This window comes from Galeopterus variegatus, unplaced genomic scaffold (genome assembly GCF_000696425.1).
Source record: "Galeopterus variegatus unplaced genomic scaffold, G_variegatus-3.0.2 Scaffold512, whole genome shotgun sequence".
NCBI classification, from domain to species: domain Eukaryota; kingdom Metazoa; phylum Chordata; class Mammalia; order Dermoptera; family Cynocephalidae; genus Galeopterus; species Galeopterus variegatus.
This window is the reverse complement of record NW_007726623.1, coordinates 583,032-596,180: the sequence shown is the minus strand read 5'-3', so window position 1 is coordinate 596,180 and position 13,149 is coordinate 583,032. Positions and strand designations below refer to the sequence as shown.

General features: G+C 38.4%; 1 protein-coding gene across 5 annotated transcripts in view; it reads right to left on the bottom strand.

The window, feature by feature from the left end:
- The window catches only part of SUV420H1 (suppressor of variegation 4-20 homolog 1 (Drosophila)), a 47,466-nt gene that overhangs the window by 14,297 nt on the left and 20,020 nt on the right, over window positions 1–13,149 (bottom strand). For 3 of the 5 annotated variants that reach the window (XM_008569570.1, XM_008569573.1, XM_008569572.1), the window contains exons 4-9: window positions 12,399–12,467; window positions 7,657–7,822; window positions 7,160–7,269; window positions 5,285–5,451; window positions 4,976–4,995; window positions 4,762–4,898 (exon numbers count right to left, since the gene is read on the bottom strand). In XM_008569570.1, coding sequence (XP_008567792.1) covers window positions 4,762–4,898; window positions 4,976–4,995; window positions 5,285–5,451; window positions 7,160–7,269; window positions 7,657–7,822; window positions 12,399–12,467 — 669 coding nt within the window. The remainder of the gene's footprint in view (window positions 1–4,761; window positions 4,899–4,975; window positions 4,996–5,284; window positions 5,452–7,159; window positions 7,270–7,656; window positions 7,823–12,398; window positions 12,468–13,149) is intronic. The other 2 variants (XM_008569571.1, XM_008569574.1) reach the window with 1 other exon arrangement.

The window sequence follows — 13,149 nt, the reverse complement described above, 5'->3', positions numbered from 1 at the left end:
TTATAGACAAATCAATCTGAACATTTTTTTTTTTTTTTTTTTTTTTTTTTCTTTTTCCCCGCCCCGCAACGGATAGCAACCCTCAGTGTTGCCCCCGCACCGGGCCGGGGACCGGCAACGGGATTGCAACCCTCAGCGTCGCCCCCATGCCTCGCTCAGCCAGTGAGCGGGAACCGGTCTGTATGTGGGATCCGAACCCTCGAGCAGGAGCGCCACCGCGCTTCCCAAGCGGCGCACTATCCAGTGCGCCACCGGGCCGGCCCCTGAACATATGTTTTGAAAGCTGTGTATTTCCACAGAATGAATGTTCTGTAATTTATTCAATCATTCCTCATTCGTGATTACTGAAACTTGTGGGTTTTTTTTTTGCTTCCCACCACCAACAGTGCTGTATTACATTGCTTTTCAAACCAAATCTTTACTAATTGGTGCTTATATCTCTATAGGATAGATTCCTCTCCTCAAACACAGGACTGCCAGGTGTAAAAGAGTATGCTCATTTTTAATAAATATTGCCAGATTACTGTACCCAAGGGTTAGAGCAATTTTTGGCCCTATTAGCATCCTATGAATGTCTGTTTCTCCACCACCTCAGCAGTATGTTACACTTCTTAAATTTTGCAATTTGATGAGTGAAAAAAAGAATACCTAACTTTGTTTTAATTTCCATGTTTATGGCCCCTTTTTCTGTGAAGCATCTCCTCCTCCTTTGCCCCTTTTTCTATTCAACTCTGTCTTTTCCTTATGAACTTCTAGGAGCTTTTTGTTATTAGAATATTAACTCTTTGCCATATATGTACTTCATTTTCCTTCAGTACATCGTGTCTTTTTAGATCTTTAATACATCTGGAGTTTATTTTGTGTATGATGTGATATAGGGGTCTAACTTGTTTTCTTTCAGAAGCACAATGAATTATACCAACATCATTTATCAAAGAAATAGTTTCCCAATATGCGGTATTAAGATCTCACAGGGCCGAGTCTGTGGCGCACTCGGGAGAGTGCGGCGCTGGGAGCGCTGCAGCGCTCCCACCGTGGGTTCAGATCCTATATAGGGATGGCCGGTACGCTCACTGGCTGAGCGTGGTGCGGCTGTTCTCAAAAAGGACAAAAAAAAAAAAAAGATCTCACATACACTTCCCTTTATTTCAGGACTCTATTCATGTCCTCTTATCTATTTGTCCATTTCTGGGCTAATACCTTCAAGTTTTGGTCACAATTATTTCACAGTAACTTTTAATATCTGTTAAGGCAAGTCTTTCCTAATTTTTTTTTTTGGCTGGCCAGTACAGAGATCTGAACCCTTGACCTTGGTGTTACCAGCACCATGTTCTCCCAAGTGAGCTAACTGGCCAGCCCTATTCTTTAGAATTTTTTTCTTGGCTATCATCAGACATACTTTCATATAAGCTTTAAAATAATTCTGACCAGGGCTGGCCAGTTAGCCCAGCTGGTTAGAGTGTGGTGTCAATAACACCAAGGTCAAGGGTTTGGATCCCCAGATCAGCTAGCTGCCAAAAAAAAAAAAAAAAGTTTTTTGACCGATTTCAAAAAATATATTTAAAATATCAAACAATTTGGGCCAAGCCTGTGGCGCACTCGGGAGAGTGCGGCACTGGGAGCGCAGCAGCGCTCCCGCCGCGGGTTCGGATCCTATATAGGGATGACCAGTGCGCTCACTGGCTGAGCGCGGTGTGGCTGGTCTCAAAAAGGACAAATAAAATAAAATAAAATAAAATAAAATAAAAATAAAATATCAAACAATTTATATATAATTGGGGAAAAAGTAATATTTTTGAGTTTTAAGTCTTTACAGTTAATATTGTGGTTCCTTTTGTTTAAGTCAATTTTCTGGAGTGAAATTTGCAGTACTTACTTATGAACACATTATAATTACTGAAGTGTCAGTATAGTCATGGCCCAGAAATGTGTTTCAATTGTACGCTGGAGATTCCATGCAGGATCTCTGCACACCATTCACTCTCGTTTCTTCACTGAGTCACCTCTTCTCACCCTCCAGCTCTCAGCTCACCCTGTATGTTTGTGGCCCTTTGGCTGCACTGCGTTGACCACTGGCACTGTGCTGGACTTGTTTATTATACTGCATGTCCTGGGTCTAACATAAAGTAACTGTTCAGTGAATAACTGATGAATAATTGAATGAGTTCCTTTGACCAGTATTGTCCTCCCAGCTAATTTCTGTAAAGGCAGAAAGAATGTGGCATTCCCGAGAGTTTCAAGAATATATATACAGTTAACATTTAAATCAAACTGCTCAAACAGTCTGAGAAGAGCTGTGCCTACTATTTTGTATTATGCTGTCTCATTTAAAAAGGATTTGCATGCTTCCATCTATTCCTCACACTAACCTTGTAGAGAAAGAGAACGAATCTGCCCAATGAATGCAATCATACTTGTGGTTCTAAACCAGTATAAGAGCTGTTTCAGTGTTGGTCTGGAATCCTGAATATGTGGTTAGATTTTTTTCAGGAAAGCCTCCAAAACATATTTATCGTATTTATTTACTCTATTCATTCATCCACTTAGCAAATATTTACCAAGCACCTACTATGTACAAGGTACTGTTCTGTATGCTATGGACATGGCAGTAAACGAAAGAGATAAAAGTCCCCGCCTTCATGGAGATTATATTCTAATGGGAAACCAGAAACCACAAATTAATTCTTTTTTTTTTTAATTCTTTTTTGTCTTTTTTACTGACCGGTAACGAGTTCGCAACCCATGGTGTCACGCCCGTACCGGGGACTGGCAACGGGATCGCAACCCTCGGTGTTGCGCCCGCACCGCGCTCAGCCAGTGAGCGGGAACCAGTCTCCACATGGGATCCGAACCCTCGGCGGGAGCGCCGCCACACTCCCAAGCGGCGCACTCTCCAGTGCGCCACCGGGTCGGCCCAACAAAATAATTCTATAGTTAACATTTGTGTATTAATTCTGTGCTGTTCTACATGCTTTATGTGAAATAAATTTAATCCTCACAACAATCCTATGAAATAGCTTCTTTTTTTTTTTTTTTTTTTTTAAAGATGACCAGTAAGGGGATCCTAACCCTTGACTTGGTATTGTCAGCACCATGCTCACCCAGTGAGCTAACCAGTCATCCCTATACGGGATCTGGACCCGTGGCCTTGGTGTTATCAGCACCACACTCTCCCGAGTGAGGCATGGGCTGGCCCTACCCTATGAAATAGCTTCTAATGCTATCCCCCTTTTACAGATGGGGAAATTAAGGAACAAAGAAGCTGATTAACTTGCTCAAAATCACACAGCTAAAAAAATGCAGAGCTGTAAGGCTCCAACTCAGGCAGTCTAACTCCATACTACAGGCACTTACCTGTTACATTATGTTTTCTCTATAAAATAATTTTAAAGCATGACTGAACTATAATTAAACAGCTTTGTGGATTCAAAGATCTTTTTATGTGGGCCGGCCCGGTGGCGCACTGCTACAGTGCACCGCTTGGGAGTGTGGCGGTGCTCCCGCCGAGGGTTCGGATCCCACATACAGACTGGTTCCCGCTCACTGGCTGAGCGAGGTGCGGGCGCAACACCGAGGGTTGCGATCCCGTTGCTGGTCCTGGTCCGGTACGGGCGCGACACTGAGGGTTGCGATCCGTTGCCGGACACGAAAAAAGAAAAAAAAAAAAAAAAAAAAAAAAAAAGAATAGGTGTTGTGTAGTCCCATCACTGCCAGAAGCCTAGTGCCACAGGAGAAAAGGGTAGCACTATGACTCTACGACTCCACCCTTGCCTGCTACACAGCTGGAGATCCCTGGCTACCCAGAAAGGAGGGAAATGGTGACTGGGGAATCTGCCCAGCTCTCCAACAGCCTGGGTGGCTGGAGGCTGGGTGTTTTAAGTGAGAGAATTGGCACAAACTGATAACTTGCTTATCCTATAAAAGCAACAGGAAGTGGAAAAAGTGAGGACTCTGAAGTTAGGCTGACGGCAGCCCAGACACTTAAGCTTCTGTACTCGCAATGTGGCATGTTATTACCTCTCTCTCATTCACAGGACAGCTGTGAGGACTGAACTAGTTGGCGAGCAAAGTGCCTAGCACAGTGCAAGATGTGCAAAATGGGCTCAGCTAACACAGGTCTCCTTCCCTGTGTGGCCTGTGTAGTCCGCACTACCTTGCAACAGGAGCCTTCCTGCACCAGCTTGTGAAGCTCCTTCCGCAGAGCTCTTGTAGGCAGAAGTCACTACAATGAGTAGTAGTGTGAACTGACAGTCCTGCCAAGGCAAATTTGAATTTCTGTAAGGACTCTAGAGTCCTGATGGGTCACAAAAAGAGGTTCCTTACTTCTTCAGCAGCAGACAGAATTTAGGAGCTGTGAAAAGTATGTGCATCAAAACAAAAATTCTGAAGGACACAGCTCAATAACATGCAAGGTAACGTCAGGGTTCTTACATGACTACCAGCGATGAACTTCACTTGCCATTTTGGGGGCAACTCCACTCTGGCACTGCATGTGTATGTGTGTAAGCCACTACCCATTCTATCTTTAAGCACATTTGTATTCTGATCCAACTCATAAAAAAACCAGCTGGTAATATTAAGATTTTAAAGGGACAGGTGCCAGTGTATCATTTGATTTTGTTTCTACAAACTGTACTGGGCGCTATGCTGCAGAACATAGAAGACTCTCTGCATTTAAATGATAGATTATGTGAGTTAGTGCCCATAAACATCAGAGGGTTAAAAGAATGTTAAAGCCAAAAATCTTACTGAATACTTTACCTTTCACAAGTGTAACACTCGCAGAACTCATTATTTTCTCCAAAAAACCCATCTCCATAATAACAAGAAATTTCTTCTCCAGGTTCAATATCTCTCAGAGCCTTCACACAAGCTGTATCTCGGCCAGTTGACACAAACTGAAATAAAGTAACCCATTACAAAACTTACACCTGAAGCAGAAACAAAATATTTGAGATAAAATTTTTATGCTTACCTTACAGTTAGGTCTGCAATCTGAAAAATGTCCAAAAGATAAAAGTCAATTAACTTGATAAGATCTGAAACACGAACAATTACAGAAATCTGAAATAAGCTTTCCATATAATTTTACAACTTTTGTTAGAAGCTTAGGTCTCAAGTTAAATTAGAGGAATATTTATTTTAATAAGTTTGTGAAAAAAGAATTCCTATTTCAAACTCTCTTTCAAAGGAAAATAAAGGTTTTACTGAATTTAATAAGGTCATTCTAATCATTAGCAGGACTGCCCAACACTAGTGCTAACACCTTAGAAATATAGCTTACCATGGTTTATAAACGCAGCAGGACCAAGCCAGAGTTGAGCACAATTTTTCCTTGTGGAATACATGACACTGAAGTCGTTTTCTCCATGTCTAAGTAGCATGTTCTCCTCAATTTCTGAAAGCTCGGCAATACAACCCACCAGTAATTCTATTTTGTCATTTCGTTTCCTATTTAAAATATGTGATGTGTTAAAAATTACTAGTAATTATAAGTAATAAGGCTTCTTTTAATAAAATAAGTCTGCCCAATAAATACCAGAAATTGAGAAGACCTAGCAGCGTACTAAAATTTTAGCTGATTTACTTGGATCTATAGCTGGGTATCTTTTCTTCCTTCTTGGAGCCCCACAGCCTTGTACATGGTTACTTATGTATCTGCCTTTTCCCTACAAGAGAATGGAAACTCCTCCAGGACAGGAACCATGCTACCTATGTGTCTGAGGCCCCTGCAGCCTCTAGTGTAGTGTTTTGCAGGAATAAAGAATTCAGATACTTGCTGCACTGAATTAAACTGGCTGGTCACTGGATGAAGCAGACAGGGACCAGTAGCAGTAAAGGTACATGAGGACCTGGAAATGTGGTGCCACCCTCTAGAGCACATCATCCACTAGGAATCTAATGCAAGCCAAATCTGCAATTTTTTCTTTTTTTTTTTTTTGGTGGCTGGCCAGTATGAACCTACCTTGGTGTCATCAACACCATGCTCTAACCAAGTGAGCTAACTGGCCAGCCCTGTAATCTTAAATGTTTTTGCAGGTACAGTAAGAAAGTAAAGAGAAAACAGATGAAATTACTTTTAATATATTTAAACTCAATATATCCAAAAATACTATTTCAGCGGGTAATCAATATAAGAAATATCAGTGAGAAATGAAATCTCGTGTGCATATCACACAGCACTTCTCAATTCCAACTATGCACATTTCAAGGACTTAATGTGGCTGGTGGCTACTGTACTGGACAATACAACTCTGGCAACCTAGATCTCAATCCTACATACCCATCTGCAAAATGGGGAGCCACAGGATCCAGTTAGCAGGCTCAATACCATCCTGAGGCAAGCAGAGTACAATCATGTACACATACCCATCTGAGAAGCGTGGGAGTAATGCTCTTTTGCTCTTTCCATTTTCAGATACCTGACCCCCCAAATTTTTGCTATAAGAAATATTGACTGGTTAGTTAGTTCAGTTGGTTACAGCAGTGTTATAACACCAAGGTCAACGGTTTGGATCCCTACACTGGCCAGCCACAAAAAAAAAAAAAAAAAAAAAAAAAGAAAGAAAGAAAGTAATAGTGAGAGGTAGGTATATGAGAGTGGCTACGTTTCTCCTGAGAGATAAGGTAGGGAACAAACATTATTTGAAAAGACAGTCACATATTGTCTCTTTCATCTATGGCTTTTATACCTCCTAGCTGGGCTCAACCCTACTATTTTTATTGAAGCTGGCATATATATATATATGTATTTTTAAGCAGGTAATGTGTTAGGACATTTCCACCCATAAAACTCCTAGGATCATTAAGACTTCATCTCAAACCTTTCTTCTAGGCCAGTAAAGGACTGACTCTGGAAGTTAGGTTATCTAATCCTGGCATCCCTAATCTTTCATCAATCTTGTCACTGAGCAGGCATTCAGATTCAATAAAGGGAAAAAGAAAAGCACTTTGGCCTAGACATGGGATCTGGTTCAACACAGACATCTAGTTTCATCTTCTCGACTCCAGTCACTGGACCAAAGCAATGACACTACCTTGGCTCCTTCAGGGTAACTCTGCCTTCATTCCTTACTGAATTTCTTAGTACTTTAATAATAATGTAAGAGAAAATTTTAAATAAAATTACTTTATGGGTTTATACTAGCATAATAGTTACCACTCTTTTGTTGCAACTATCTTGGCTCCATTTTGTTCTGATGAGTATCTATTACAAGGCAATATTTCAAATCCACTGTCAGTTGCAAACATTCGCAAGTAAATAAATACCTAAAACAGGAAAAAAGTTTGGTAATAACTTTAAATTATTTATCCTGCTAGACTTTCTCAGAACTATAAAAGCAAACTACCAGCAACAATGTAAAGAATGTAAGATCATTAAATAACAAACTTTGTTTTTATAAAATTTAAAATTTAAAATATTTGAGTACCTAATGGCTTGACTGTTTTTCTATAAAAGTTCTCAATGAATTTCACTTCCAAATGACAAAGTTTTCTCTTCTGATAGTTATCCAAATGATCTTAAATGTTACAAGATCTTCATACTGATCAGTTATATGAAAACTCAATTTAAAATTTCAGTGTTCACTAACATTTAGGCTTTAGTTTACTGCTCTTACCCAAACAGGATAATATTAATCTTCTTAATAAACTTACATGCTCCTTGAATAATTTCTCCTGCATTTTGTTCTTGTTGAGAAAATAGTGCCGTGCCCACTCCCCTGAAGTCAAACATTTGAAGGCTTTCTCCAAGTGTTCATCTTTCTTAAAACGTTCAATTACTTCCTTTAGTTCTTCTTGCCTTCCTTTAATAGGCCGAAATCTGAAAGAAATCAAAATAAGTTTAGTTATCTGCCAAAATCCTTGGGCCACTGATCCACCTTAAGAGATCTTGAGAAAGAGGTAATACCTTGAAAGCAACCATGGTCACCAGAGCAAAGATCTAACAAAAAAACCAATAATCTTGATAATTACTATCCAAGTAATGTTGATCACCCGAAAATATAACTTCTCTTTCTTCAAACTGTATTTTAATATTTTTGTTTCATTGTTATCTCATTAACTGTGAGGTAACCAGATGACTGAAACAAAAGCTGACTGATTCAGGCTTAGAACAGTCATCTACTTTGGAAGGTACATAATGAAAGATCTAGAATAGAGCACATCTACCTGAGAGTTAGGATGACAAGACTTTTTAAAAGCATGCAGAATCAAGCTGGAAGAGGGCAAGGCAATGAGTTTCAGAAGTATGATGAAGCAAACAAAATCATGCTGTAAACAAAAACATTCTCTATGCACATAATAAAAACCCCAAACTAAGCATTCCAACGGGATTTGAAACACACCTTGATGTTCTAACCAGCCACGTCAAATTGATCTTTGATGACTACATTCAGAAACAAGAAGTACAACTATGGCAGTGAAACTACTATATTGGTGATACAGGAAAAACTGCTGGGGTAGAATTTTAGAAGACTTCTAATAGTAAAACCAGCCATAACGACTTCAGAATATTATACTGCTGGGCATATGTTAACACATGATAGAATCATGGTCCAACTGAGATTTAAATTTGCGAGCCCCTCATTCTAAAGCTGTGTTCTCAGTAAAACATGTGTACTATGATTAAAGATACTCAGATCTTAATTTCAAAATGTCTTCTCATGTCAATTTCACTTGGCTAATTTTTCCAAATAAAGTTTTTAGTTTTTAAAACAAAACACCCAACAGAAAAAGGAATTACAGATTGCTGTTCAAATAAAATACATTAAAATATTAGTAGCACAGGAGAAAAAAATATTTGAACTATGTATCTTTAACATTTAAAACGTCACATCTCATAGACCATATATGCTAGAACTGAAATAAGATCTAATACAAACTCCAGCAAAGGAACTATTCAGCAGAACTTTTTTTTTCTAGATAAGCTGTCACAAATATATTCATAACATTTCAGTAAGATTTTAAGCCACAATATTTCACCAAAGATTGTTGATTAGGTGCTGTGTATGGTGAAAAATACAAGAGACAGAAGACAAAGTCACTATTCTTGAATGGAAAATTTAATTGGGAATAAAAGACATATACATACAGCAAACAGTTAAAGCATCAATATGCAAATGCATGTTAATATGGTAAAAACTGCACTGCTATATAGCACTTTAATGGAAATTATAACTAAGGTGCAAGATTTGTTTGGGAGGGGGTTTTGGAGTTGACAATAATATTGGCAATGAAGAAAGTGGTGAATTTGGCTTTCTAAAGAAAAAGCACAGTACTACAGGCAGGAAAGAATAAAAAGGCAGGCAGAGTGAAAAGAAATCTAAGCAGAGGATCTAAACAGCAGAGGAAAAGCCTGGCTGGTTAGCTTAGCTGGTTAGAGCATGGTGTTATAACACCAAAGTCAACGGTTCAGATCCCCATAGGAAATTGGGAGGAGGGGGAAAGAAGAGGAATTAAAATAGTTGACCAGGGTCAGGTGGCTAACAATAGTAAAGAACTAGAACCAGGAAAAGGGAAGACATGAGGTCCAGAACAGGTATAACACTGTTTACAAGACAGGATCTCTAGAAGACTTCAGATACAGTAATGCACACTGATACCACTAGAAACTTACTATCTTACAAACTTCATTTCAGTAACACTGGACTCTCACAACCATTAAGCAGAACTATCTGAGAGTTCAAACACATCCTAGAGGTATCATATGAAGAAATGGAAACTACCCTATTTTATTTCCCATTTTCAATCAATTAGTACACAAGCCCTCATAGACAGATGAATGCAAGTCCTTTAAGCAATTCAGAATGTCTTTAAGTAGGCTGCCAGAATATAGTATCCAAGAACCACCACTAACATAATCTAAAGATGTGCAGAACTGGGGAAAGCATCAAAATGTCCATATTAAACTTCTTATTTGTGGCCATCACTACTGATTTTGTCAAGATTTCTAAGAAACCCAATCTACACCATTCTTGTGGCAATTCTACACTACAGGGTTACTTGCATATGAAGGACAGATAAGACAACAAAGCAGCTGTTAGCTAAGGCATAACTCTTCAAGCAATATAAAATATAAAATGGTGGGAAATAGATAACTCACATTTTGTACATATCAGAACAGCAACAGGTTCATTTGAGCAAATGCAGTAAGTTATCCATGATGTTAAGTGACAGGGCTACAAATGACGAAGGAGCCAAGCAATCTTTGCATGATGGATGTGGAAGTGACCAGTGGTGACACTCTAAATTTTTCTTTTCTTTTTTTTTTTTTGGCGGCTGATAAGGGGATCTGAACCCTCGACCTTGGTGTTATCAACACCCAACTCTAACCAACTGAGCCAACTGGCCAGCCTCTTTTAAAATAATTACATGGCTCAACATGTAATAAAGTGAGTCAGGGATAAATTCACCTAAAGCTCTTAAGAACGTTATGGAAAAATAAGCTACAGACCTGGAATGGTCATTGACTATTTTTTAACAGGCTTTATTTATGTGTGTTCTACACTTCCTAAAACACATTCCTTTCTACCTAAAAATGCCTTTCAAATAACCTTAGTTTTGTTTACTCTTTGTTCATGATGCCAAATAATTTATATGCTAAAACCAATGGAAAATATAATCAACTCTTGACTTAGTAATATTCTGCTTTGCACTGTTCCTATGCTGGTTTTTGTCTCTGCTTTCCTGATTTCTATGGCTTCAAACAAACAAAACCCCCCAAACTATCCCTTGCTACCCACTAGCAAGAACCTCTACATCAATTAAAATGTAATTTGCTGTCCCAAAAGTATTAAAACTTACTGTCACAGTTGACTGCTATAGGCATGAAATGACAGTGTGGAAAAGGAGGAAGAAAATGGTTATGGGTACACAGGCAGGAGAAGAGACAGTTGTTTTCAGTAATCCTATAGAAGTATATAAAAATCACCTGGTTGATAGCTCAAGTCAAATCCCATCATAACAAATACTGTGGATAAAAATTATTTAATAACTTAAGACTGTTACAGCTACAAGGGCTAAAGGAGAAGTCACTGATGATCTTAGAAAAAATTTTTTAAAATTTTTTATTATTGAACAGAAAAATACCTGCCTCTTCTCTTCAACAATTGCTCTAAATTTCACATACAAACTGCATAAAGCTATCCTTATACCGTAATAATTAAAGCTAGAAAAAAATTTACAGATTATCTAAAACAACTCTCTTGTTCCACAAATGAGGAAAATAAGGCCCAACAAGGCTAAATAGTTTGCCAAGGACTCAGGGCTAATTAATGGAAAAGCTGGGACTTTTGCCCAGGCCTTCTTGTTCCTGTTCTATTATCTGGCCTGGGAGAGCCCTCTTGTGTCATTTCATGGTTAGAAGAGGATTTGACTTGTGTTTGCCACTGAGCATCAGCGCTAAGACAGCTCTGGCTTATATACTCACAATACAGTGGAAGAAATGAATGCAAATATGAATTTTTAAATTTAGTATTTAGGGGTGGGGTAGCAGGAAAGGCAAGAAAAAGATGTATTTGGCATTTCCAAATCAATATGCCGCCTTCTCCCTCTCTTATACAAATTTTGCTACTTTAAATAAACCAAACATATTTACTTTCTCTTCCCACACCTCTGATCAATGGCTGGTACAAGAAATAAAAAATATCATTTACAATTGGCTATTACTAAAGGGCAGGAAAAAAACGTAGAATTCACACTCCCACACACCTGTTCCCCACTCTTTCCAGAGACTGACTTCCCAGGTATTCTTGCTATTTGTTTTTTCTGTCTCCAAACCCAAGAGACCACTGTGGCAATGAAGAAAAGTTGCAGATTTGTATTAGCTGTACTATTGTGCCCTTCCATTAGCATGTACAATCAAGAGTTGACTGGAGGGGGGGAAGAGAGGAAGGGGAACAGAAAAAAGGGAGAAGGGGAAGGAGAGAGGAAGAGAGAGAAAATGCTCAAATATTTAAGATATAAACAAGAAAACCATGAGGCAACAAAGTGAACACATTTCCCCCTCTGAACAAAGTTTAGCTCCAAACTGACAGTCTGTAGACGCTGAGCGGAGGAGTCACAGAACCACAGCTCTTCACTGCTTCTTGACCTGAAAATAAACAAGAACCAAAAACATACCTGGCTGAGTCCTGCAATCAGTGCTCAGCTAATTCCATGGAGTGACTCCTGATCTTTTGATGAATGATTTGTTTCTCTTAAAATTACCCTGTTATGGAGTACAAGTGGTTTTTTAAAAAAATATAACTATTACTAAGACCAAACTATTTTAAAAGGTTTGCAAAATGTTCTAAAACTCGTGTTTATGCTGACACCTCAAATTAATTAACATAAAAGAACATTATAAATGCTGAAACAGGTTAATCAGTATCTTATTGTTCTTGATGCACTCTACCTACCTCACAGGGTTGTTGTGAGGAAAACTGTCAGATTTTGAAAAATGCCTTGAGCTCCTCGAAGGAAAGGCGCTATATAAATGCAAAAACAAATAACAATAAAAAACTATTTGTATAATTTATAATTTCTAAACAGACTTAGAATATTCGTTGTAGCAAAAATCCTTAAAACACTGTGATATTTAAGAACTTTATGAAGCCGTGGGTAGGCTCAGCAGCATAACACAAGCCAGGTTCTTAAAATTTTTTCTTTCCCATATGAGGGTACCTCAAAAAGTTTGTGGAAAAATAAATTTAAAGATAATATGAATCTTTCCATGAACTTTTTGAAGACCTCATGTATAACACAATCTTACCGTTGATTAAGTCAGAAGGTATGAAAAATTTCTTTATGCATTCTAGTCAAGCACCTAATTTTCAAGTGATTAAAATGATTTATAAATTCATATCCAACAGTGGATGTAAATAATCAAATACATACATGAGTAAAATAAAAATTAAATGGTTACAGTAGTGAAAGGATTAGTAAAAACTGTACAGGTTGACTTCTGGATTAGTAAAACCAGGAAAAGTTTCAAAGAAAAAGAGCTCTGAGATGACTCTTCTTTGAGTCTCCCCTACTCCTCAGGATACTGTGAACTCTCAGGGTCACGTAGCCTAAACAAGAGGGTATTAATGAAAGTATCCACCCCTTTTACAATATTCTGCTCCCACTTCTTTCTTAAAAATCAGAGGTATTACCAAAAACTCTATT